At 35.6% G+C, this 26,965-nt stretch overlaps 1 protein-coding gene across 3 annotated transcripts in view; it reads left to right on the top strand.

Moving 5' to 3' along the window:
• Trpm (transient receptor potential cation channel, subfamily M) overlaps positions 1–26,965 on the top strand; it is a 587,782-nt gene that overhangs the window by 485,627 nt on the left and 75,190 nt on the right. For all 3 annotated transcript variants that reach the window (XM_083130635.1, XM_083130634.1, XM_083130636.1), the window contains one exon: positions 23,332–23,462. In XM_083130635.1, coding sequence (XP_082986761.1) covers positions 23,332–23,462 — 131 coding nt within the window. The remainder of the gene's footprint in view (positions 1–23,331; positions 23,463–26,965) is intronic.

The raw sequence follows: 26,965 nt of genomic DNA, 5'->3' as shown, positions 1-26,965 counted from the left end.
ACAGAAGTTGTAGATAAAATAAAAGAAAAAATCGTCGCCATGTTGTGTATGTGTAGGCCGAAATGTGTGCACTTCAGCTAATTCATGGCGACGTGTATGATTACAATCAGATAACTAGTAAATGTAAAGTAAAATAACTTTTAATAAAATATTAATGAAAATAACAATGATAATACAAAAATAAGATACTATATTATTATGAATATTAATAATGAATACAATGGTTTATGAAGCTCCGGATTTCCGGTGCTATGTTCTTACTGGCGTACCAGTACGTGTATCTACAGAGGGGTTTTATTTGATAATTTTATGAATTTGGGTAGTGTTGTTTTGAGGCTGTCTCCCTCAGAAGGTAGTCCTTGTGTATTTCTCCTTGCATTCACATGAGACGAAATCTTCTTCTTTCGGCTGCTTCACTTCTGCCTGTAGATGTCACGAAGAATTTCCTTCTGGGGGCATTTACTAGTGCGTCCTCCTTATCGCTCTTCTCCCCGGGAACTACTGTGGGTGATCTCTACGCGTCGAGAGAGCATTTTGGGACCTCGTCACCCTTCTATCTTGAGGCTGGCTGGGAGTAATGAGAGGTGTAGTAGGTTGAGTCTGCAGCTGTGAGTTGAACCGTTTCATTTCCTCCAAGGAAACTGCGTTTGTCAAGCATTTCAATTTGTCTATTTGTTGCTGACAGAGAAGGATTTTGATATTCGTCGTTGGTAGTTCCTTCCTCAGATTCTTGATGTAGTCTCCAGCTGCCGGGCAGAAGAAGACCTTATGTTCTGGAGTATCCTCTGTCTCTCCGCATGTGGCGCATACTGTTGTTTGCCTGCTGCCAATTCGGTGCAAGTGAACTCCATAAGGACCATGGCCTGTCAGCAGGTGAATAAGTCCTCTTATGGGGAGATCACCAGTAGGAATTTTGGCTCTTATGTTCGGGATGAATTCATATGTTCTTCTCCCGTTTTTCGCTCTTTCCCATTCTCGTTGCCAGTCCGTGGTTATTTTGTCGTGAATTTCTTGGAGTGTCGGGTGGAAGGTCCCTATAGTTCTTATTATGTCTCTTTCATTGCCCTTCTTGAAATGGTATTTAGTGGCTCTCCATCTCGCTTCCAGATCCATTGGCAGGTGTCCTGTGACAGCCAGAAGCGCCTCAGTCGATGTTGTACCAAAGGCACCTGTCGTTCTTAAAAGTATCCTTCGTTGTGAGCCTCTTAGTGTCCTTAAATTTTTTTGGTTGTTTAGGCCATCTACCCACGTTGAAGCCGCATATGTTACTATTTGTGCATATATGGATTTAATGTAAGATTGTATAATGCTAGGATGTAGATTAAAATTCTGGGAGGCCAACCTTGTCAGTTTATTCATGGCTAGCTCCCCTTTACTTGTAATAGATTGTATATGAGCTCCAAATTTTAGCCCCTCTTCCAATGTTACTCCCAGATATTCTACTGCATTTGCTCGCTGTATAGATTTTCCTGATATTCTGATTGTTGGATTTCTACTTCTGCTGAGGCGACCTTTGACGATCAGATACTTTGTTTTAGCAGCCAATATCTCAAGTTTAGCATTACGGCACCACCCGTTTAGTTCACTTAGAGCGTTATTTGCTTTTCTCTCCAACTGAGCTCTCGTGTTTCCCGAACAAATGAAGGCAACATCGTCTGCATAGGCTATGACTCTATCGACATTATTGTTCCTTCCTAATAGTCTCAAACAGGGCTCGAGGTTTATATTCCACAAATGTGGTCCCAACACTGATCCTTGTGGGCATCCTTTTGTTGACATTTTGGACACAGTTTCGCCATTTAAATTTAATTTAACTTTCCTGTCTTTGAAATAGCTCTCCAGGATTTGGATTATGGTCACGGGACAATTCATTTTGTATAGTGTGGAGAAAAGGTGCGGCCACCATAAGTTGTCGAACGCTCCACTGATGTCGGCAAAAATAATTATGATATATTTTCCATCTATTTCCCTTGTTGCTTTTGTTAGTGCATTTACGGCATCCTCGGTGGAGCGACCCTTCGTGAAGCCGTACTGATTTCCAGTGTTACCAATCATTTTGAGGAAGTCCTGAAGTCTTCTATTTATAAGCTTTTCCAGTAGTTTACCAATACTATTTAAGAGACAGATAGGTCTATAGGTTTTTTAATGCCAGCTCATCTTGTTTTCCCTCCTTTTTAATTACTATCAATCTCCCTTCCTTCCATGGGGTAGGGAATTGTTTCTCAATTAGGCACAAGTTGAAGAGTGACGTAATGAATTGAAGCGTCTTAGGGAGAGACATTTTTAATATCTCAGCCGGAATGCCATCAGGCCCTGGAGCTTTGCCATTTCGTACTGTAGCCAGTTCGCTCAACACTTCTTCAGGTGTAAAAGGAAGAATTGGGTTATTATTTGGGTACCTTCCCATCTCGCTTCTAATTATGGCATTAACCTCGTTGTCCATGTCTTCATCATCATCTGGCAATAGTCCATACAGCAATGCTATGGCAGTTTCCTTTAAGTCCATGGTTATGGACCCATCAGGTTTCCTGAGAGTAGTAATTCCTGAATCCTGTTTAATTTTATTTGTTGCAATCCTGTACGGTATTCCCCATTTGTCCTTATTGAGATTTTTATTTACAAATTTTTGCCAATTTTTCTTCCTAAAATCCTTGAGCTCCTCTGCGTACCTAGCCTTGGCCCTGCGGTAGTCATCGAGTAGGATCGCTCTAGTGTTTGGAATATTTGATTTTTGATATGCCTTCCTACATCTTCGCATGTTTGCTCTTAATTTTGTGAGTTTTTCTGTCCATGGTCTCTTTTGTATTGCCATACCTCTCATTGGGGTGGATGTTTGTATTGCAGTTTGGAGTTCTTTAGTAAGTATCTCTGCCCATTCATCCAGACTATGCTCAGGTCCAGGATAATCCGGCAACACAATACTATCGAGGAGGGTTTCCATGTTTGTTTTCTTCCAGTTGTACGAAAGATTTTGCCCTGTTGGAGCATTTGGGATGTTTGGAATAGCATCCAGTCTTATATTAAAATGTATGGCATTATGATCACTGGTCGTGATCATGTCCAGTACCTGCCATCCTTCTATTAATGGACACATACTTCTATTTGATAGTGTTAGGTCGATGTTGCTGGATGCTCCAGCTCTACCTCTAAAAGTTGGCGGATTGTCTGGTTGATTTTCTATATTTAGGTTAGTTTCAGCAATGAGATCCATCATCTTCTCTCCATTGGCATCGATTACCCTACCAAACCATAGGGGGGAGGAAGAGTTGCTGTCTAGTGTGATCAAAATTTTCCTGTTAGGGTAGGCTTCATAGGCTCTTCTTATACAGGCGATGTACTTGTCAATATTGTGACTGTATTGACAGTAACAGTTAATTATTATAAAGTTTATTGTTTCATAGCAAATTTCCACACAATTGACATGGGAGTCTGATAATTGAGCAATTTTTAAGATTTTAATTTTCTTGTTCAGTGAGATTATTGCTGCTTTTGCGTTTAAAGATGGGTTGTATATTGCTGTGGCACTAAGTGGTGCATGAATTATTTTACCATTTCGAGTGTAGGGTTCTTGCAACATTAGTAAATCCACATTGTTTCTTCTGGCATAGATGAAAATTTCCTCTGTGGCCAGCTCAGCCCCATTTAAGTTCACCTGTAGGCAGCCTATTTTATTTTCCTTCAATGCCTTAATATCGAAGTCCACGATGGCCATGGTTTACTGGTGTCCTGAACAACTCTTCCATATCCCCTGGCAAAGTCCTTGTATACCTCATCAAGGTCCAATTTTAGATCTCTACGCTGTAGTGCCTGTTCTAGTAAAACCTGCAGTTCACCTGCAGTTCATGAGGGACAGTCGTGAACAAAGAACTCTGGACTTCTGATTTTGCAGTGCACTGCAGATGCACTGGGAAGAAATTATTTGTATTTTTTTAACGCAGCTCTTCCATCACTTTACCTAATTTCTGCCATGACAATGAATGTAGATTCAATTGAATGGGTGAAGGCTGGTTACAAGAGAAACACTCATGGACAGGCCAGGGCTCAAACCTGAATCCTTCAATAATGACATCATGTGATGTAGGAATTAGGGAAATCAAGCAATTCATTTTTTCTTTCAAAGAACATTAATCTCGTATAAAGATGGTGTTTCAAAAATCCAATTGTAAAATACCACTGAGGAAGAATGCAGTTGAATCTGTGGGGGAGTGGTTATCACAGCGTGCTACAACAGTACGGGTTCAGATTCAAATTCCAGCCTGTCCACAGGTGTTGTTTGTGTGTGTCCCTTCATCAATTTTATTGTATCATCATCACAATTAATCAAATGTAACAAAAAGTGACTCTAAGTAACAAAAATAAAATAAAATCACTCATTGATTGTTTGATTTGGTTTATTTTACTTCGCTTTTCTGTCACTTTTGACTAATCGCGAAGATGATACGATAAAATTGATGAAGGGACACACACAAAGAACACCCATGGTCAGGCCAGGATTCGAACCCAGAATTTATGGATTAGTAGTCAAATCAAATCTCTTTTGTTTATCGAAATAGGAGTTACATGTACCTTTTTTAGTAGTCATTCCTCAATTTGCAATCTTTTCCCCACCTTTGACGTTCTTTTTTTAGGAATACTAGGCCCTAAAGGGGTGGGGGGGGGGGAACTGATTGCTACCGCAAGTGTCTACGTCACAACATGTCACTGCTGGCAGGCACACACCTATACACTCGAATGCCCGCTACAATGTGCATGACCAACAGGAGGGGCAGGTAGCCCTCCAGCAGCATGTTATATAATTACTGGCGTTTCAGTTTCAATGTCCACCACCTGTACATTTTCTCTGAAGTATCCATAACATTGATAATGCATAATAATTCTGTGCTGCAGACCAAAGATTACATATTTAGCAGGAGTGATTCTTACCTTAAAATCCTTAAAATTGTAATAAAATGCAGCATGATCACATAGAAGGTAGAAATATGTATTTACAAGAATGTGCGATAAATTCCTTTTGTTCTTCAGTAGCTGTAATATTGTTTGATCATTGAAAGATACATTTTAGAGGTGAATCTTGGATTTAGAGGTGAATCTTGGATTTTCATAAAGGGCATGCTGTTTAACATCAATTTTAAAGAAATATCTATATTACTGAATGGAGGATGGTATTACATATATCATCACATTAGCCAAAAAAGGAAGATTGATTGATTGATTGATTGAATTGTTGTTTTAAGTCCACTTTATGCACAGAGATGCTAATCGGGACTGGACCTACAGTTTAAAGTGGGATCCGAACCACTATGTGCCTCCACTGGGTATCGAACCTGGGACCCTTTGATTACAAGGCGACAATGCTACCACTTCACCATCGGGGAGGCCCCAAAAATGGAAGAAATGTGACATTAAATAAATAAATCATTAAGTATTACATATATTTAATATTTGATTATATTTGCACATTCATGTTGCTACCTATTTTGTAGCAAATAAGTTAATGAAATATGTATAATAAAAATTCAAATAAGTTAAATTATCTTGGAATTTTCACATGTTTGCACAGTACTTCACCAGAATGATCTCCAAATATTTTGTGTAGGAATTAATTCGTGCGCCTGGACAAGAGATGGCATAACGAGCGTATCGTCCCACAGTTCCGTGTATCCACACATGCGTTGAAAACTCCTGTCAGCGTGCATCGTTCGTAGTATAGGGCAGTTGATTGACGCGTCAACAACAGCATGGTGCAGTTCGTGCCAGATAAAGTGTTTTTGCGGGGTGTTCTGCTTCATTACTTTCATTCATTCATTGTTTTCTGCCTAATTGGCAGGTTTTTCACTGCGATCTCCAGCTTTCCCTATTCTCCGCCTTACGCTTCGTAATAGCATACGACCCAGTTAATTTAATATCATCCATAAGCTGATATCTCTTTCTTCCACGGACTTTTCCTCCTTCAACCATTCCCTCCAAGGCATCCCTTAGCAGGCAGTTCCTTCTTAGACAGTGTCCTAACCAGTTTCTTTTCCTCTTCTTGATGGTCTCCAGTATAGATCTTTTTTCACCAACTCTTTTCAGTACGGCTTCGTTTCTTACCTTGTCCGTCCACTTTACACGCTCCATTTTTCGCCATGTCCACATTTCAAAAGCTTCGAGTCGTTTCTCTTCATTTCTTCTCAACGTCCAGGTTTCTGCACCATATAGTGCTACACTCCACACAAAACATTTCACTAATCTCTTCCTTAGACCTATGTCCATGGGTCCACAAAAAACATTTTTTCTTCTATTGAAAGCTTCTTTTTCTATTGCGATTCTCATTTTCACTTCTTGTTTGCAGCTCATGTCACTGCTTATAGTGCATCCGAGGTACTTGAAGCTATCCACTTGCTGGATTCTTTCACTGTTTGCTCTGACATTAATATTCCTTGGTTTCCGTCCTATAACCATTGCCTTTGTCTTTTTTACATTAATCTTCATCCCATACTGCTCACAGCTGCTGTTTAACTCTTCTAACATACTATTTATGGTTATTTCATCCTCAGCGAATAATGCCATGTCATCAGCAAATCTTATGCAGTTTATTCTTCTTCCTCCCAATTTGATACCTCCTGTTCCCTGGAAACAATTTTTCACTATGTCTTCTAAATAGATATTAAACAAAGTAGGTGATAGGCAGCATCCTTGTCATACTCCTCTTCCAATTTCACAGCCTTCTGTCATTTCGTCTCCTGTTCTCACTTTAACTCGTTGATTCATGTATAAGTTGCTTAGAAGTCTCCTCTCTTTCCAATCTACCCGAATTTTCTTCAGAATTTCTAAAAGTTTAACCCAATTCACTCTATCAAAGGCTTTTTCCAGGTCTACAAATACTACAAACACCTCCTTTCCTTTCTCTAAATATCTTTCCCCAATGGTCCTCAGTAAACCAATTGCATCCCTTGTACCTCTCCCTTTCCTGAAACCAAACTGTTCTTCCTCTAACTCGCCACTGACCTTCGAGTATAGGCGTATTACTTTAACATGCAGAAAAATGCTACCGAAAGTCATCGTATTTTGGTGGAAGTGTATGGTGACCATGCGCTAGCTGAGCGAACGTGTCAGAAGTGGTTTGCACGGTTTAGAAGTGGTGATTTTCGCCTGGAAGACCAAGAGTGACCTGGACAGCCAAAAAAATTTGAAGACTAAGAATTGAGAGCATTGCTCGATCAGGATTCGTGTCAAACGTAGGAAGAACTTGCAGAAGCATTAGGCGTTGATCAAACAACAGTTTTCAAACGCCTCAAAGCCATGGGAATGATTCAAAAGATGTCACATTAGGTTCCACATGAATTGAAAGACAGAGACGTTGAAAGCCGAAAAACCATTTGCGAATTGCTGCTTCAAAGACAGAAAAGAAAGGGGTTTTTGCATCGCATTGTTACTGGCGATGAGAAGTGGATCCATTACGAGAACCCGAAACGAAAAAAGGCCTGGGTGAAGCCAGGTGAACCAGGTCCATCACAACCGAAACGAGATATTCACTGTGCAAAGGATATGCTGTGCATATGGTGGGATATGAAAGGTGTGGTGTACTATGAGCTGCTGCAACCGGGTGAAACTATTAATGGAGAACGACGACAATTAATGTGTTTGAAGCAAGCTCTGGCCAGGAAACGACCAGAATGGGAGAACAGACATGATAAACTTATTTTTCAACATGATAACGCTTGCCCACATGTCGCAAAACCGGTCAAAACCTATTTAGAAAATGTCGGATGGGAAGTTTTACCCCACCTGCCGTATTCACCAGACGTTTCTCCTTCGGACTACTACTTGTTCGATTGCATGAATAATGATTTGATTGGACAGCGGTTCACTTCTTCAGAAGATATCGAAAAATGGGTCTCTGACTGGATTGCTTCAAAGGATTAGGACTTCTTTCGCCATGGAATCCGTAACTTGCCTTACAGATGGGCAAAAGTGGTGGCTCGCGATGAACAATATTTTTCTTAAGGTATTTATGTATTTTGTGTTTGAACTACAGCTTCAATGTGTGCGTAACAACCGCACGAATTAATTCCTAAACCAAATACATGGGAAAAACCTATGAATATTTCTGAAGAGCATGTCAAGATCAAAATGCTCCATATTAATGGACTTAATATATGAGATCCAACAGTAATGATCTCAACTACCTTTCCACATAAGAGCTGTTTCATCTGCATTACTTACTACTGAAGTAAAACTTACAACCACAACTTACAAGTTTAATTAATTTGTTTTCAAAGTACATATCCCTAATAACAACCAAAAGTTTTGAATTAGTGAAATATTTTGACACAAAGCCTAAAAGTAAGGAAATTTTGCACAACATACACAATTTATGTTGTGGAAGTCCTCCAGTGGTTGCAACTTCAACTGTCCTGATTTCATGTCTGCATGGAGGTGGTGGTGATGCACACCAGACCAAGTTCATGGTTTAGTGAGAAAGGAGGGAGGGAATGCTCTAACCTGATGCAGTAGTTGCTCCTTATATGTTCCATTTGTTTCTTCCATCAAATTAGCAAACATTAAAAAAATCAATATACTTGCTTTGGAGCAAAGTAATTTGTATCTCAGAATGAAAGTAATTATTTTCTTGTTTGGACTGTCATTCTACTGAGGATGTTCAGCTTCAGAAATGGCATAGTAGCACTCTAGAAAACTGAATTTTCATTTTGAATGACTTCAATTTTATCGTAACTATAATTACTATAGTGGAACACACACAAAAGCACCTTAATCTTATCTTAATCTTTATTCATCCGTTGACCCATTTTGCGTGGGTATGGATTTCGTAAGATACATGAAAATATAATATAAATTAATCTTTTACAAAAATTTTTACATGCTGCACATATGTGATAAAGAAGTTTACAGAAATAGTACATTATATTCACAATATTGAAAACAAGGATAAAGATATATACTTGTAAAATATATATATATATAGTACATGCATGGTTTTTTTAAATTAGTGATACATTATTCCTTCTATGGCATTATTGAATTTCATTGTATATTTGATACTTGTACCCTGTCTAATTTTTAGTTCAATAATGTCATACAGAGCTCCCTCTGTGAGGTATTTTTTGATTAGCTGCAATTTTTTCTGTAAGGGAGTGGTGTTTTTTATCCAAGGGGGAAGGTTGTTGTGGAATTCTAAACCTGAAGAATATGGTGATCTGTCTGTCAGAGTTAATCTATTAGTCTGGATATGGAAATTTTGTCTTTGTCTTGTATTATGTCCATGAATTTCTTCATTTTTTATTTGTGTCTTGTCATTAAGTACATAGATAATAGATTTATAAACATAGAGCGAGTATGCAGTCATAATTTTGTTTTCGCGAAAGGAAATTCTGCATGTGGATCTGGATGGTGTTTTGCAATAAGTCTAACAGCCCTTTTCTGTAGTGTGAACACTCTTTATGTATGTACGTGAGCTGCCTCGCGTTACTCGCAAGATGGAGCTGTCTGTCATGTTGGTTTGGTGCAAGAAGAAGGTACCTCCTTGGAGCTGCCTGTGTTTTGCGCCAAAATGCCTGGTGTGGTTGGTTGAAATGAAGGGTAGATGTTAGGCATCTACAGTATAGTGTGTTTAATCCTTGCTGTGAACGTTCAATAGTAAGAAAAGACTGATTATGAATGATTCTGAAGTGGAAAGACTGTGCAGCCCGGGGTCTTCGGACGTTGGTTGGTTGATTTGGTGTTTTCAGTCCACTTTATACAAAGTAAGGCTAATCGGGACTGGACCTACAGTTTAAAGTGGGATGCGAACCACTTGTGCCTCCGCCGGGTATCGAACCCATGGTCTTTGGACGTGTTTGATCTGACAACGCACCAGATGAGCCAGATGTTACAGAAGGGGAATTCGATGACTGAAAATAGTTATTTTCTGTTCTGACTTCATTATACAACTGTATTCTTGTATATTTCCAATACAACATTACACATGGTATCATTTGTTTGCACCAATCTTTTCCCTAGAAATCAGCAGATCATCCATTTTGTGGCAACAAAGAGGTAGCTCCACCAACAAAACATATACCAGGTCATCTAGAACATATGTTTTGGGTGAAGATGTCCCTATTCTGAAGGAAGACCTACAGAATGTATTGAAACAACTTTTGTTCAAATAACTCTTCATTTCAGATTTCTAAACTTTTTTTTTTACTTTGCAAATAATTTATCAAATTGGAGTTACCTGCTTTTTGCAACAAACCCTTCAATTGCTATTGGTCTGTAATTTAAGGTGCCCGTTTTAGGTCCCTAAAAAAAAAAAAAGTAAAGTGTTCCCCTGTGCTTAGCACCATGCCATGAAGGCGTATAGGGGGTGTGGGGGTAACGCCCCACACTTTCTTGATCTGGTCGTGAGAGGGGGTGATGTGATCAGCATCATGCCCCTGACCGCCTTTACCCCCCAGATTTCTCCAGGTACCCATGTTATTCGACACTGGGTGGGCGCCGGGGCCGCTTCCATCGTTAGAAAAGTTCCCGGATTTGGGTCCTTTTTGTAAATCTGTTTTATGACACTCTTTTTTAAGATCTTTGGGAAAATACCATTTCTTAATGTTGAGTTTATAGCAAATTGTAGAGGCAGGAGTAGACAGGGTGTACATTTTTTTACCAGATGGTTAGACCAACCATCAATATCACATGATTTCTTGTTATTTATGGAATTAATAGCTTTCTCAAGGTCATTTATACTTATTTCTTCCAGTATCATAGAGTTTTGAATGGCATTAGTGTGTCATCCCAAATTTTCATTGTGTTTTGTTTGCAATCTGGTGTTTGGGTTATCATTCTCAAGACAGTTATTGAATATTGTTGCTATAGTTTTTGGGTCATGGCGAGCTTTCTCAGATTTAATTAATTTTAAATATTATTTTTTCTTACTTTTATACATGTCATTATAATTTTCTCTTTGGTAGATATGAATTTGTCATGGATGCTTTTTAGTTCATTTTTTTTTTTGCAGAATTTTGTTTGAGACCCAATATTTGTTTATTTTGTTTATTTTATTTTAATATATATATTTCTTTTCAATTGGACATGCAACATTTAGGTATGTAACGGTTGACTTGCTAGGACAATAATAATAATAATAATAATAATATTGCTACCAAAATTACAAAAATGGCTTGAGGCCGGGATCGAAAAGTATTACTAGCAAGACCGTGCAAAATTGCTGAAAATAAAGGGGAACTTACGTGATGTATTCGCCGTGTTGTTCACAAAAGGTAAAGGTAAAGTGTTCCCCTGTGCATAGCACCACGCTATGAAGGCGTGTTGTTCACAGCACATCAATATTAACATTGTTTGGCTGGACCCAAAAGTCATATCTCCAAATACTGCAGAATACATAAAATGCAATTTGTACAAAAGGGATAATACCTTATGCTTATGTTCTCGTATGGGTTTTACGTCCAGCTGCAAAATAAGTGTCGCGACAAGAATTTCAAAATTGCGCATGCGTAATGTACTGTTATTCCTTACAACTAAATTTCATTTAGCACTGGTTACCAATTATGTATCTACACATGTATAAATATATGCACACATATAAAATTAGGCCACACTTAGTATTTGTTATGTAAGGTTAAATTACTGTAGTCATGTTTCTTTTTTAACTCAATAACAAATTTATTAAAAAATGTATTATCCTTCAACAGCAAGATTATAATAGTGATGTGTACCTTTAAAACAATTACATTACTTCTTTTTACAAGCATCAATATTCTGATGCAAAACATGCATTCATATCATAAATTTCAGATTTGCTGTTTTTTTACACTAACCAAGCAACAATTCTAGACTTTCCCTCTTGGCGAGTAACAATGTTAATGTTTGTGATGTTCACAATTCAATCATTTGCACGATTATATTTCGTTCATAAATATTTGAAACTAAAACGTGAAGGTGAAGATACAACTTCTATGGGTCTATATATTAGTGAAATAACTGAGCAATATGCAGTTCACTAGTACTTATATTTCCATTTTTGTCAGACACACTATCACATAATGACTATTGATTCTCATTGCTATAGCAACGTTAGAATTCCAAATATCTCGTTTATACAGCGTATAGTGCAATGAATAACATAAAATATAATTAACGTTGTACAAAGTAATAATTATACATTTTTTTTGAACCGTTAATATAAAGTGATTTGTATAATATGAAATTAATAATTTCAATAAACATATAATTAATTATATTGTGAGGATCCACAGGACCGTCACAACATTCCCCTCCTCCGGGAAAATGAAAACTACGAAACAGCAAGGAGGAGTTTTCATTTAAAAATCAGTCAGATATTTATCAACATAACTAAAACCAAGTTACAAATGCACAATATTATCTGACATTCGACAACAATGTGCACATAAACAGATTAGTGCCTAACAGGTAATTACAAATCAGACCATAATAGAACATTCAATTGTACAAAATAATAAACAGAATGGTTTCAATTTTTCAGTATCTACTCTCTACTCTCATAAATTTAATTTTCAGACAAGAGTTGATTCCTCTTTTCTTCCGAACAGTTAAACACTCGAAGATTTGAAAAGTTCACTTTGTCATAATATTGCTGGTTCATTGTGTAAAGAATTGCATTATTGTCCTTAATTTCCTTAACAAGGAATGGCCCAATATACAAGTTGAACAATTTATGAATCTGGCTGTTAATTTTAGAACTAGCTTGCCTATTTTTTATCAGAACCAAATCTCCTGTTTGAAGTTTGATCGAGTTCAATGCATTCTTAATCTTTCTACTTCTTCTAGATTGTCTAATCCTGATTTCTGCTAAAAACAATTTGCGTTTCCATGGCAAAGATTTAATTTGTTCTGGCCAGCTGATTTCTTCAAATATTGAGTCCTTCATATCTTCATGTAAGAAAAGTTCACTAGGAGATAATCCGGTAACTGAAGAGCATGAATGATTTAATAACTGAATAATAGAATTTATTTTTGGATACCAACTGGTGTGATTATCATTGCAGAATAATCGCAGTAACCTAACAATCTCCTTATTGTACCTCTCAATAGGATTAGATTTCGGATTGTATGTAGTAGTAGTAATATGCTTAATTTTCCTTGAATCCATGTAGGCTTTCCACTCATTTGATGTAAATTGGCTTCCACAATCTGATAATAATACATTACATTCAGGGTAATGTTTAAAATAATGTTCTTCAAAACGATTGATAATTTCCCTGGCAGTCGCTTTTCTTAATGGATAAATCATAACAAACTTTGACATAACGTCTACAATTGTGAGGAGATATTCATATGTACGTGATCTTGGTAATTTTCCGATTAAATCAATAGAGAGGAAATCGTGAGGTTGGTGAGAAACGACGTGATATTCATCTCTCCGCAACGGCCGACCTACAATCTTTGTTCGTGCACATTCTAAGCAATCTTTCAGGTAATTTCTAATTGATTTTCTCATGTACGGCCAAAAATATGCCCTTCTATAAGCTGCTAAAACCTTCTGATAACCAAAATGTCCATTTAAATCATGCATTTTGTGTAATACCAAAGGTATAAGCTCACGTGGCACTACAAGTTTACAAATTTCATCTGAATTGGGTTTATGAAAAAGAATTTTGTTGTGAAGAAGATACTTTGAAAAGTTTTTATCAGTTGCACTATCTTCCAAGTGAGAAATTATATTATTGCATTTTTCATCTGCTCGTTGAGCTTTTAACCAAATAGAAGAAGTATCATCTTGTGAATCTTCCACAATTACTTGATTGATATATAATTTATCATCAATTGCAGAATAAGTAGTACAAGGCGGAAATCTGCTCAACGTATCAGCAATATTATTCGAAACTCCTGGTACATGATATAACGTGAAATCAAAACACTGCAGTTTGAGAGCCCATCTCGTAAGACGAGAATTAAGTGATTGTGCAGTTTTAAGCCAAGATAACGACTTATGATCTGAATATAAGTTGAAATCAGTTCCTTTAAGATATATAGCAAATTTCTCCAGAGCAAATAATATAGCTAAACATTCCAATTCGTGTGTACTATATGTAATCTCTGCTCCCCTAAGAGCACGACTGCTGTATTGTATGACACGAATTTCATCATTATCAACTTGCCAAAGTACACAACCCAATCCTTTCTGGCTTGCATCAACAGAAACACAAAACCTCAACTCAAAGTCGGGTTGACTCAATGCTGGTGCTGAAATTAGAGCATTCTTTAATAACAAGAAAGCTTCTTGACACTGAGGTGTCCAATAAAATGGCACATTCTTGCGTAAAAGATGATATAATGGACTAGCGATATCTGAAAATCCCTGTATAAAACGATTCCTCCAATTTGCCAGTCCTAAACATTTGCGAAGTGACTTTTTGTTTTGAGGAACAGGAAACTGTAGAATAGCTGAGTCTTTATCATGATCGACCTTAATCTCGGAACCAGACACCACATGACCCAAAAACTTAATTTCCGTTCGGAAAAATTTGCATTTGGCAAATTTTATGGACATGTTCGTCTTCTGCAATGTCTGTAGAACATAATCAAGATGTTCAAAATGTTTCTCTATTGTTGGGCTAAATATTAAAATGTCATCCACATATATCATCAGAAATGAATGAGTCTCTGGTCCAAACACCTTATTCATTCTTTCAACAAAAACAGAAACAGCTGATTTTATACCAAATGGCAAGTAACAAAACACGTGCTGTCGTCCTCGATACGAAAAAGCTGTGTACTTATATGAGTCGGGCGTAAGTGGTATTTGAAAATATCCACAGGAGAGATCAATCGAAGAAAAATATCTTGCACCCTTAAAATGTTGAAGTGGCTCGTTTATAGGTTCAACATGGGTAAGTGGTGAAATTACATGTTGGTTTAGGCGACGAAAATCTACTACTGGACGCCACTCACCGTTAGATTTTGGAACGATATGTACTGGGTTTAAATAAGGCGAAGACATCTCTTTAATTATTCCCCAGGCCTTCCATTTCTCTAGTTCCCTTTCTAACGCTGCTCTTTTGGCGAACGGTACCGGATATATAGGTGCCTTGATTGGTTCCTTTGTGTCTAGTTCAATTTGATAAGGTTCTACGAATGCAGATCGGGGTCGATCAGAAAACAACCTATGATATTCCATTATTAGATTCTCAAGCTGAGACTGCTGCTCCGTGTTGAGTGATTCACACGACCGCACCTTCGTTGTGATCTGATCTAGAGAAACAAGTAAATTTTCTGCTTCTTTGACTATAGTAACTTCCTGCATCTGGCAGCGATCCCTATCAGTTGTGCTTTTGCTAGAGTTAAATGGCTGAACCAATTCGGAACCTGTAGACGCCATCAAACTAATTTTGTTCTTCTAAAATCGAGTACAGCTTTGTATTGCCTTAAAAATGGTATTCCGAGAATTAATTCAGCATGCAGTTGCTTCAATACAAACATCTCCAAAGAAAACACTTCCGAGTTAATTGAAATACTTATAATCTTCCGACCAGCAACACGAAACTTCTGATGTCCTGCAAACGGCAATAACTTAAGTTGATCCACTGTATCCAGTTTGGCACTCGGAATAATTGATTTTATACTACACCATAATTCATAACTGACTACATTACACTGGCTTCCACTGTCGATGACACACTGTATGGTAATACCGCAAACTGTTCCTGTGATCAAAGGTTGATCAGTAATAGGAGTAGGTATACCAGTATCATTTAAAATCCAAGTAGGTTCATCTTCGTACCAATCTAATTGAAAAAATATTGAAAGTGGATAACAATGATCAACTTCAGATAAAACGGAATTACTTAATACAGCATACTGACAAGTTGTGCCTATATTATTACTACGACATGATTTAGACGGACCCTCCATTATGTTGGTGCGAGCAAACTGGTCCACGTTCACCCGCGACGTTCATTTAATGTTGCTTCAGGGACAGAAGAAATGAACTGTTTACAAGAAGTTTCTCTTAGATCGAAAGATGGAGCATTTTCATTTAATGGAGTATTCGCCACTGCAGTTGCATTGCAACTGTTTCCCGTTGACAACTGAGAAGACAAATATCCGCAATTGGCACATACACTGCATGGTTGGAATGAGTGGAAATTATTGTTAGAGAACTGAGAGTTAGGATGCAGTGTAAATTGCTGTTGTTCTTGCTCGTTTCTGGCATTGAAACTGTTGCTCATAAATCTACCATTATTGTTGAAGTATCGTGAGCTTTGTGGACTTCTATTTTGCCGGAAATTTTGAGTTCCTGCACCATTACGTCTGTAACGATTATATGGTCTGTTAGTTAGGTTAGGTTTCCCAAAATTATTATTTCTATTAAATATCATCGTCTTCTGGCTGGAGTTTGATTGTTGGTTTTCAGCAACAAATGGAACATCTGTACGTGGAATCTTAATTCTTTTATTTTCATCGCTAGAAGAAACAAAATGAACACTATCATTAGGTCTTACGTTACATCTTAAACCTTGATTTCCATTAGGTTCATCATCGTTCACAAACGATGAACTTTTAGCAACACTTTGAACTCTCAGTTTTGCCCTTGCACTATTATTGTCGGTAAAACTTTTAGAATTATTCCCATCATGTCGGAAATTTTTTTCACGTACATTATCATGAACATTAAAACTCTTGTTTGATCTTGAATTCACTAAATCCAACCTCTTTAGTAAAGCAATTACATCATCCATTTTAACTAATCTAGCAGCTAATATTGTTTGTGCAATAGATGTGGGCAACTGATTGATTAAAATATCAATAACTTCTGCATCATTCAGACGATCAACTAAATTATAATATGCTGAATGCATACGAATAGCAAAAACTTCCATACTACTCGTCGATTTAGGATCATATTTACGACTTCTAAGTTCAGATAATTGAGCCTGAGTTAACGAATAAGACGTGTAGTGATTCAGAAATTCGTCAACAAACTGTTTGTACGATGTAAACAAATCGACATGAGTATTATACCAACCTTCTGCAGGTCCTTGAAAACAATTAGTAATACATTCAAGCCTTTGCATGTCAGGAACTTGCAGTAAGTCTAAGTAGGACGTTAAAGTTTTAATAAACTTACGTGGGCTTGATTTTTCAGGATCTCCAGAATATTTAGGAAGAACAGTAAGTTCATTCAATCTTACCAACCGTCGAGGTTCCTGAGTAAGCAAACGCATACAATTGTCAGGATAGTCACATCGATGATTCTGCGGATTTGCTGACTTTTGGTTTACTTGCCTCTTTCTTTCCTGACCAGAACCATCAGAATATAAAGAACGGTTTGATTGACATAACTTGTTAGTATTACTAGTTCTCACTTGATTATTTCTAGAACGTTTGTGTCTTTGTGAAGCAATGTGATTGTGTTCATCATCAGAAACATCACACGCTGAAGAATCAGATGATTTAGGAGAGGTTAGGTTCCGTGCAGGAATACCAGGTTGACAGTTACTATTCACATGAGAACTGTAAACTTGTACAGGATTACTTGATTCAACATTAGTCGAAATATTAGATGTTAACTTAGTAATATTTTCCTCACATGCTTCCACGTGCTTAGTTATTTCATCCTTGCTCACAACGACTTCAAGTCTTTGAACTTGCCAAGACAACCCTGAAACATTGTTCTGGCATTCTGTAATCTGATCATTCAACCCAGCAAGTTTATGAGAATTCTCTGTACAAGTAGTGTTGACTTCCTCGATTTTCTCTGTTAGTCCTTGCACTTCTCTTTCCATTTCCTGATGTAATGAACGTGTTGCTAATTTGCAGGACTCGGCAACTTCAGCTAATTCCTTTCGTAACGATGTACTCAATTCGTGGAAGTCAAGCTTGAGTAGTTGCTGTGAATTTTGAATTTCCTGTTGAGATTCCCTGATTTTTGTAAACTCAAGCTGATGAAACTCTTGAGTTTGCCTCATTTTTGTAAACTCAAACTGTTGAGACTCTTGAGTTTGCCTCATAGAATCTTGAGTTTGCCTCATTTTTGTAAACTCAAGCTGTTGAGACTCTTGAGTTTGCCTCATTTTTGTAAACTCAAGCTGTTGAGACTCTTGAGTTTGCTTCATAGAATCTTGAGTTTGCTTCATAGAATCTTGAGTTTCCCTAATTTTTGTAAATTCCATCTGTTGTGACTCGCTGATTTTTCTTAACTCTGCCAGCAGATCAAACATTTGAAAAGGAACATTACTTTGCTCCGTTGACGTCTCTGCCAACACAGAAGGACGAATGTCAATTTCTTGAACATTTTCTTGACTTCTTTTCCATTGCACAAAAGCTTCAATACTGAACGGATCATAAGATGGATCACAATCTGTACAGAAATAATTTTCATTTAACTGGTATAACTCCCAGTGCTTATCGGACATTGTAAATGATACCAATGGCTACAATTTTCACAAGCTACCAACCTTTCCTTATCGGGATCTTTGCAGCACTTCACCATATTCATGGCACCATTCTTATTTTGTGATTCATCAGGTTCATCACCACAATTGATAGATCTTGCTGTAAGACTTGTTTTGGATCTCAGATTATAAGGATTACATGATGCGTACATAATATAACTTTATGTACAAACTAGATTCACGAGAACAATGGTGTAAGTTAACAAGCAAAACACATCACTCAAGATCGTGCTGATAACGTTCCACAATACTGGACCACCAATTATACTGTGACGTTCACAATTCAATCATTTGCATGATTATATTTCATTCATAAATATTTGAAACTAAAACGTGAAGGTGAAGATACAACTTCTATGGGTCTATATATTAGTGAAATAACTGAGCAATATGCAGTTCACTAGTACTTATATTTCCATTTTTGTCAGACACACTATCACATAATGACTATTGATTCTCGTTGCTATAGCAACGTTAGAATTCCAAATATCTCGTTTATACAGCGTATAGTGCAATGAATAACATAAAATATAATTAACGTTGTACAAAGTAATAATTATACATTTTTTTGAACCGTTAATATAAAGTGATTTGTATAATATGAAATTAATAATTTCAATAAACATATAATTAATTATATTGTGAGGATCCACAGGACCGTCACATGTTACAATCAATAATCTTCAATAAACCTAATGGAATACCTTTTCTGTATTAAACAATGCATCGTGCGTTCAATTAACAAATGCTATTTTTACAATTATATAAGTTGGTTAATTTTTTTTCAGGGCACTTCAAAAACTTTAAGAACACAGCATCTATAATTTTGCTTAAAACTAAATTGTATTCTCGCTCAGCAAGAAAATCCAATTAAACTCACCAGTGGTCAACACTGCAATCTCAATACATAATTTAACGCCAGTCCCTAACATGACTTTCATTTATATTGCCCACTTACAACTTCGATGCTTTTATCACAGAGCCTTAAAAGTTATTCCTTTATATATATATTGTTGTATGAATATATATATATATATATATATATATATATATATATATATATATATATATATATATATATATATTCATACAACAGAAATATATATATATATATATACAAACATTATATTAACTGTATGTGTGAACTTGCCTTACCAAAAGTAAGATAGCTGGTTTTAAAGAAATAATTTGACTCAATAAAACAAAACACACTGCATAAATTTTACATCATCTTGAACAAAAAATCTCTTAGATATTAATGTAAAGTCACAAAGTTCAGACCTAATGTTAACAACAGAAGCCAAATTTTTTGATATTATGTTGGATCAACATCTGAAATACACAAACCACATTAACATTGAATCAAGTCTTTCGTACACACTTCAACGAAACATCCTAGTATTTTCCTTTATCCAAGTCTGCTTACAGTTTGCTAAATTGAAAGAAAACTCTGACGTCACTATATAAAATTCCAATATACATATTTTTCACTTACTGATCTACTGTCTTTTTTTCTCTTTATCGTTGCTATGGTCAAAATGTATATAGAAATTTATACATCATAATTTTACATTATCAATAATGTGATCATCATTAATTATACATCACGTTTTGCAAACATAACAAAATAGAAATTCATAACACAATTATATGGTGCGTATTAAACACAAAATAGAACAATAAATAATAAATTAAATAAATGTGAATGTTTGGGTCAGTAACAACATGCTTCAACAAAAATTAAGTAAAGTCTGTTTTGCACTCCATGTAATGGTAAACATTTCTAGCTATTGACCGGTAAGAAGCCTCTATGTAGCAAACTTTGATTCAGTAATAAGGTATGAAGTTATGAGTTGGGGTAACAAGGCACATAGCTGTATAGTATTTTCATTATAGAAAAGAGCACTCACAAATTATGGCAAGTGTCATTGGGAAATATTCATGCCCTGTCTATATATCTATGAATGCCTACTGTACATCAAACAAAATAGTAATACTTGTGAAACTAATGACGGTATATATAACTTGTAACATCAGAAATAAAGATAAAATTTGTGTCTATTAGAAGGGACAAAACACTCAACAGTTCAACTGAATAACAAGTTATCCAAAAAATTAGGACATGAACCAAAAGTGGAAAGATTCAAGTGTAAAATCAAATCAGTGCTAATTCAGCATGCTTTTTACACCATACAGTATATATGGAGGCGACACTTGCCTAATAAATGTAGATACATGTACAGAAATATGCACAGCCTGTCACCATCAGGTGCCATCACAACTATATGACGTAAGTTCCTTTTTATGAACTGTGTCGATGCGAAATTTTACATATAAAATCGCATCGTCACAACAGAAATATGCATTTCCCTACTTAAAATTCTGTCTACTGTTTTCAGTAGATCAATGGGGTGTTTTGAAACATCTACTGTTTTCAGTAGCTGAACTGTAATGCTAATGTTTTCTACTGTTTTTAGTTGCCCAACTGTTTCTACTGTTTTCAGTAGCTGAACTGTACTACTATTGTTACTACTGTAGTCCAACTGTTTCTTCTATCTTAAGTAGTTAAACTGTACTCTTAACGTTTTCAGTAATATGATTGTACAACTAACTTCTATTATTGTGTTCAGTATATTGCTGTCTGAAAACAGTACTCTTGTCAGTAATGAAAATTTTCTTATCTATGCAACTGAAAATGCAATGGAAAAATCATATAAACAGCTAAAATAAATGAATGGTACAGCATGTGGAATTTGCTACTTAGGAATGCATTCATACAACAAAGAAATCAAATATAGTGAACACGTTTTAAGTGTGTAGCTTCATTGTGGTTAACGCACTTGTAGAAAATTGAAAAACATGGTTTTATACATAAATTGACATATTGTTCTTCCTATAATCACACAAAAACAGCAAAAAATTAGTTTAAACGAAGACCTGACCCTGAATGCTTGAAAAACCAAAACAAACACACAATGTTGACTACATTGATCAATAGATGGCTCCTTTCTGCAATTGCATTACACAGATATAATAATAACCATGGAAATTCCATGCCGAAAAAAAAATCAACTAAATATGATCATATATTCAAACTACTAGCTGCTTTAAGGTTGAGTTATTTCTTAAGAAATAATTGTAGTAACTTATTCATTAAGATATATCGGACTTCAGTAGTATTCATTAGAAAACAGTAGAAATTCAGTTCATGTACCGTTTTTCCAATGCACTTCAAAATAACTGAAAATATGGTGTCAAGAATTAATTTGTCTATTCTTGGAGTCATGATTTTATAATATATTGTAGCAAGTGTATTATGCATTATTATTTATATTGTTTTTTCAGTACAGTAGCCTTACTGTACACTACAGTAGTCCATTGTAGAGTACAGTAGCTGCAGCTGGAATTTTCTATTGGTTCCAATTGGAATGAAGCTGATTCTATCGGATGCCTAATACAGCTATCGGAATATATTTGTTTCAATTGGAATCTGAACTGAAACCAATTGGAAAATCAAGAAAATTTCCATTGATGAATTGTATCCAATTGTAAGTTTGTGTATATTGTAAAATCAATATGTTATTAATTGATTGATTGACTCAAAGCATATGTAGTTTAATTTTTGACACCACATTTCCTGTAATTTAGAGGTTATTTGGAAAAACAACACACTTGATCTGAATTTCTTCTGAATTCTAATGCATACTACTGAAGTCAGATTTATCTTAATAAATAGCTAAGAAGAATTATTTCCTCAACCTGAAAGCAGCTAGTAGTTTGAATAAATGTTCACATTAGTTCTGGTTTCTTTTCAATGTGGAATTTCCATGGTTAATCTTATGTGTATGTAATGCAATTGGAAAAATGAGCAATCTTTTGATGAACTATGTCTATCTCGACAGTGTTTTGTTTGTTCATCACCTTTTCAAGTGTTGTGGGTCAGATTCCTTGTTTAACCTAATTTTTCTGCTGTTTTTTCATGTATAAAGGAAGAACAACATGTCAGTTTATGACTGAAGCAGCACGTTTTTTGATTTTCTATATGTGTGTTAAACACAATGAAGGTACAGAGTTAAAACGTTCATATATTTGAAATTTTTTTTTGTATGTGAAAGTTTTTTCTAAGTTACAAATTCCACATGCTTTACCAGAGATTTATGTTAGTTGTTTTATATGATTTTTCCATTGCATTTACAGTTGTTTAGATAAGAATTTTTCATAAGCAATATACTGAAAACAATAAAATATTTTCCAATAGAAACTGATTCATTACAATTGACCAATCAGTTCGAATAGACCAATCGGTTCGGATAGACCAATCAGACACCCTTCACTTCAAATATACTCATCTGATTGTGTGCGATGTAGAAAGGTCCTTTTCACCATGCAAGACATTGTTCAGAGATAATCAGCATTCATTTTCAATGGACAATTGAAATGTGCTTTGTTGTGCATTGTAATAAATAGAATACAAGTATGTAACGTCCTGCTCTCACTTGTGAATATCTATTTATTTGTTTAACAGTTTTTTAATTAAAATATTTCAGATTTTTAGCCACATATTTTTGTTGTTCTTAGCACCTAAAAATCCGTTCTCTTGATGTAAGCAAAGGTGATTAACATGAGATAAACATTTTTGTCAACACAAAAATTATGTGACCAGCCATGTCTGCAGTCTTAAGAAATTCTGCAAAGCATGTCAACTTTAGCAATGTTCTCAAGTATTATGCAAATTAGTAGTTAAAAATAGTTTGTATATGAAACATTGTATTCCTTTCACATGACCACACTTTGCAGATATTTATTTCCAATTTACATGCTTTATAGTAGTAGTATATAACATAGTTTTCCTTGTGTTTTAGAGATTATTGCTTGATTGTGCTTTGTTACCTCTAAATGTCAGGTGCTCTGGATGAAGCTATGATGGAAGCAATGGAGCATGACCGAATTGACTTTGTGAAGCTTCTTTTAGAGAATGGGGTCAGCATGAGAAAGTTCCTTTCAATCCCTCGGCTAGAAGAGCTCTACAATACGGTAAACATTTTCAAAATTATTATTTTGCCAAAATCTATCTGTCTGTATATTTGTTTCTGGTGCACTTTAGTTTTTATTCTCCTAATAAATTATCAAGATTTCAATGTGGTAATTGCTTTCCTTAATACGTGATTCTAAGACTTATACCTGGTAAGTAATTTACAGTTGGTTATGGGATAAATGCCATATAATGTTTAGAAAATGATATTTAAATACTTTTAATGGAAAATATTCACTTTCAAGGTAAAATGCAAAGAATTAAGTACAGTTGGAGATACTAAAATAATGCTAGGCTAATTTTTCACTTTATTTTCATTAAGTCTTCTCTTGTATCCTCTGTGTTTTTAAGAAATGGAATTGTGCTGATGCTTGTGCATCAAGGTGTTAATTCTATCTTTGTCGGTTTTCTTTTAATTCTTCAAACTTTGCATTGTGATCTTTGGGAGGGGTGTCTATCCCCACGATATTCCAAGATCATGGATGTAGTTCTTCCCAAAATCATTCAATCCAATCTCCCCAAAAATGTTTTGATAAATACAGTAGACCCCAATTTTTTCCCCCTGGATTTTATATTTTCCCACATAATACATTCAATTGTGCTGCCTCCATTTGGTACAAGGTGCATAAATCTTAACTTTAAACCTCAGCTAGAATATCTACAGGGTAGGGTTCTTTGTAGACACCGAAACCAGACAGGATGCCTTCCAATGGAGACATTTAAACGAATGTATTATATAAACAAGGATACATTGAAATAGAATATTTACATGATGAACTACTTTTCTCTACAATTCTCATCTACAGTCAAATTTTATCTCAATATGTTTTTTTATTATTTCTTTTCTTCAATTTGTATATTCTTCTATCTGGACTTCCTTCTTCATGGAAAGTCTGGATATGGACTTCCTTCTTAATGGACAGGTCTGGACTTCCTTCTGGATTTCCTACGTGAGCTTCCTTCTTAATGGACAGATCTGGATTTGGACTTCCTTCTTAATGGAGAGATCTGGATCTGGACTTCCATCTGGATTTCCTTCTATTTCAGCTTTTGATGATTTATAAATTCGTATATCCTTTTTCCCTTAAGCTTTGGGAAATATACTAATCTCCTCCCTTGTGGCTGCAATGGGAATGTGCCAACACTAACTGGGCACAACAGAGTGTATACTTGGTGCCAAATGACTGACACGCGCATCCAAGTAGGTGCTACGGCTGAAACGTGCACCCAAAAGTGCTGTGGGTCGTCGACTGGAACGTGCCGCCACTGATGTAAACAAAATTTCTGCTGTGGGAGTGGTAAATCAATCAGACAGATGCAATATCTGTTCAAAGACACATATTTGTATCAGTACTTTGACTTCTTTAGTTTTCTGATCAATTTACATATGATCACTGGTTTGATTTATCGCATATATATATTAATTTCTTTCTTTTATATTTATTCTTTATCTTCTTATACTACTATTGTTTTTCATCTTTCCAATCTGCTTTGTTCTTATTTATAAAGTTATTCACATATATTATGTTAATTCTTAATCTTGCCCGCTTGGTGCTACCATCTCTATTCCTCTTTGGCAAACTATTTACATTACTTGGTCCTATTGGGTACGTATAAGATGGCAAAATTTATAAAATTCTTCTCGATTTTACATTTTCCCATATTTTAAGTTTTTCAGCATGGTCCCCTGAGAAGCATAATAATCGAGATTCCACTGTACATATTAATTGATTTCTAATTTAATGCAATAGTCTGTTAAATGTTTAAAATTTATGTTCTATAGTTTTTCAAATCTCTGCAAGCACAGAATAGCACTTTGATTGGATAATTCACTAATATTCCTAATTGAACAACATTATTAAAATGATGTACCTGCTTTACCAACATAAAGTATTATATTTTTAGAATTGATTTTAATAATCATTACTGAGAATATTGTTTATGAGTCATTCCATGCAAAATCAACTCAGCTCCCAACCTGACCATCTCCGATTTTCATGAAATTTGGGGAGTTGAAACTATGAATGGAACTTAGTAACTATGAAAATGTTGAGTCTACTTTGTCTTGTAATTGTAAAGTTATTCAAGTTCAAAGTTCGCAGAAATTGCTCTTTCTGAGCTCGTTTAGCTATACTAAATGTGCTGAAAGTCTGCTTTTATTTGGACTAGGAAGCTGAAATAAAGTTTTTTGTCCAGGGAATGGAACAAGCTTTCCAATTAAAATTTTGTCACGTGATCTTGAATATCTCAAAACATCTCATTGCCAAAAATGGTGAAAACACAATATATTTTGTGCACCATGCTATACTCTAACACACATTAAAAAATCAAACTGGGACTGCAATGGGATCAGAAGATAAAAAACAATATGTATTTCTGTTAGCAGGCCCGTACCCAGGATTTTTTGAGGGGTGGGGGACAAGCTCGAAACCTTGGTTATATATATACATATATATTATGTATGTATATAAATATGTCAGTTATTAAATAATTAATTAATATCATTATTTATTTATTTATGTATATATTTATATTTATAAACATATATAAACAAATCAATTCCTACATTTATAAACTAGCAAATTAATTCCTTTAACGACTGGTTCAAAATGTCAAGAAATTAGAAGGTAGGTGTAATGTTTTTAATAGGTGTTAGATATTATTTAATTATTGCTTTTATTAAAAGTGACAAGTAAATTTTCAAACTTTTATTCTTTTACAGTAAAAAAAAAGTAAAAACTTACGTGAGTGAGTATAATGGTTGCAGACGACGTTTCGCGAAGCTACGCTTCGCTTCTTCAGGTCTCTTTTCTGTATATAAAATACTTCGTCATTTAAGTAAAAAATCCAGGATTAGGTAAAAGAGGGTGATGGGATATGGTATTTAAAAATAACATGAAGTTAAAAATGCCATGAAGGCTAAGAGATAATTCTAAAAGACCGGTGTGCCAATATTACCATATAGAATGAATGACTACTGTAGCGTACGAATGCTACATCCCCTCCAATGAGAACTCCACAGATTCCGATGTAGCGCGGGTCACTTCCGGCGTGACATGGAATTTAACAGACTCTTCACTATTTTTTCCCCACCGTTTAAACAAGTGAATCCAGGCTTCATTCAAGTTACCGTCATCCCCCTATCAACACAAATATTTGCAGCCTCGTGAACGTTCATATCAGGTTGTTTATGAACTCTTTTTACAACTTCTCTTTTTCTAACCTTGTGATTAAATTCTAAAACCTGTTCAGAAATAATTATATCCTGATACTAAATGGAACCACCAAACGAACTCCCAGGCTGTCACAACCTCAGTTCCCTTATCCATAACCCACCTCTGAAGACAATCCGCGGCTTTATCTCGAGGCACGCTAGGATACAAATTAATGACATCAAAACTACGAATTTCATCCTACTCGTCTAGGTTTATCCCCTCCAATCCCTTCTTCACTTTCCAAGAATTCTCAACACTGAATTCGGTCTTCCCCCCAACCTCCCTTAACC

Source organism: Lepisma saccharinum, chromosome 11, assembly GCF_977018435.1.
Source record: "Lepisma saccharinum chromosome 11, izLepSacc3.1, whole genome shotgun sequence".
Taxonomy (NCBI): domain Eukaryota; kingdom Metazoa; phylum Arthropoda; class Insecta; order Zygentoma; family Lepismatidae; genus Lepisma; species Lepisma saccharinum.
Note: the sequence above shows the minus strand (reverse complement) of the source record. Positions and strands in the feature narration are given on the sequence as shown.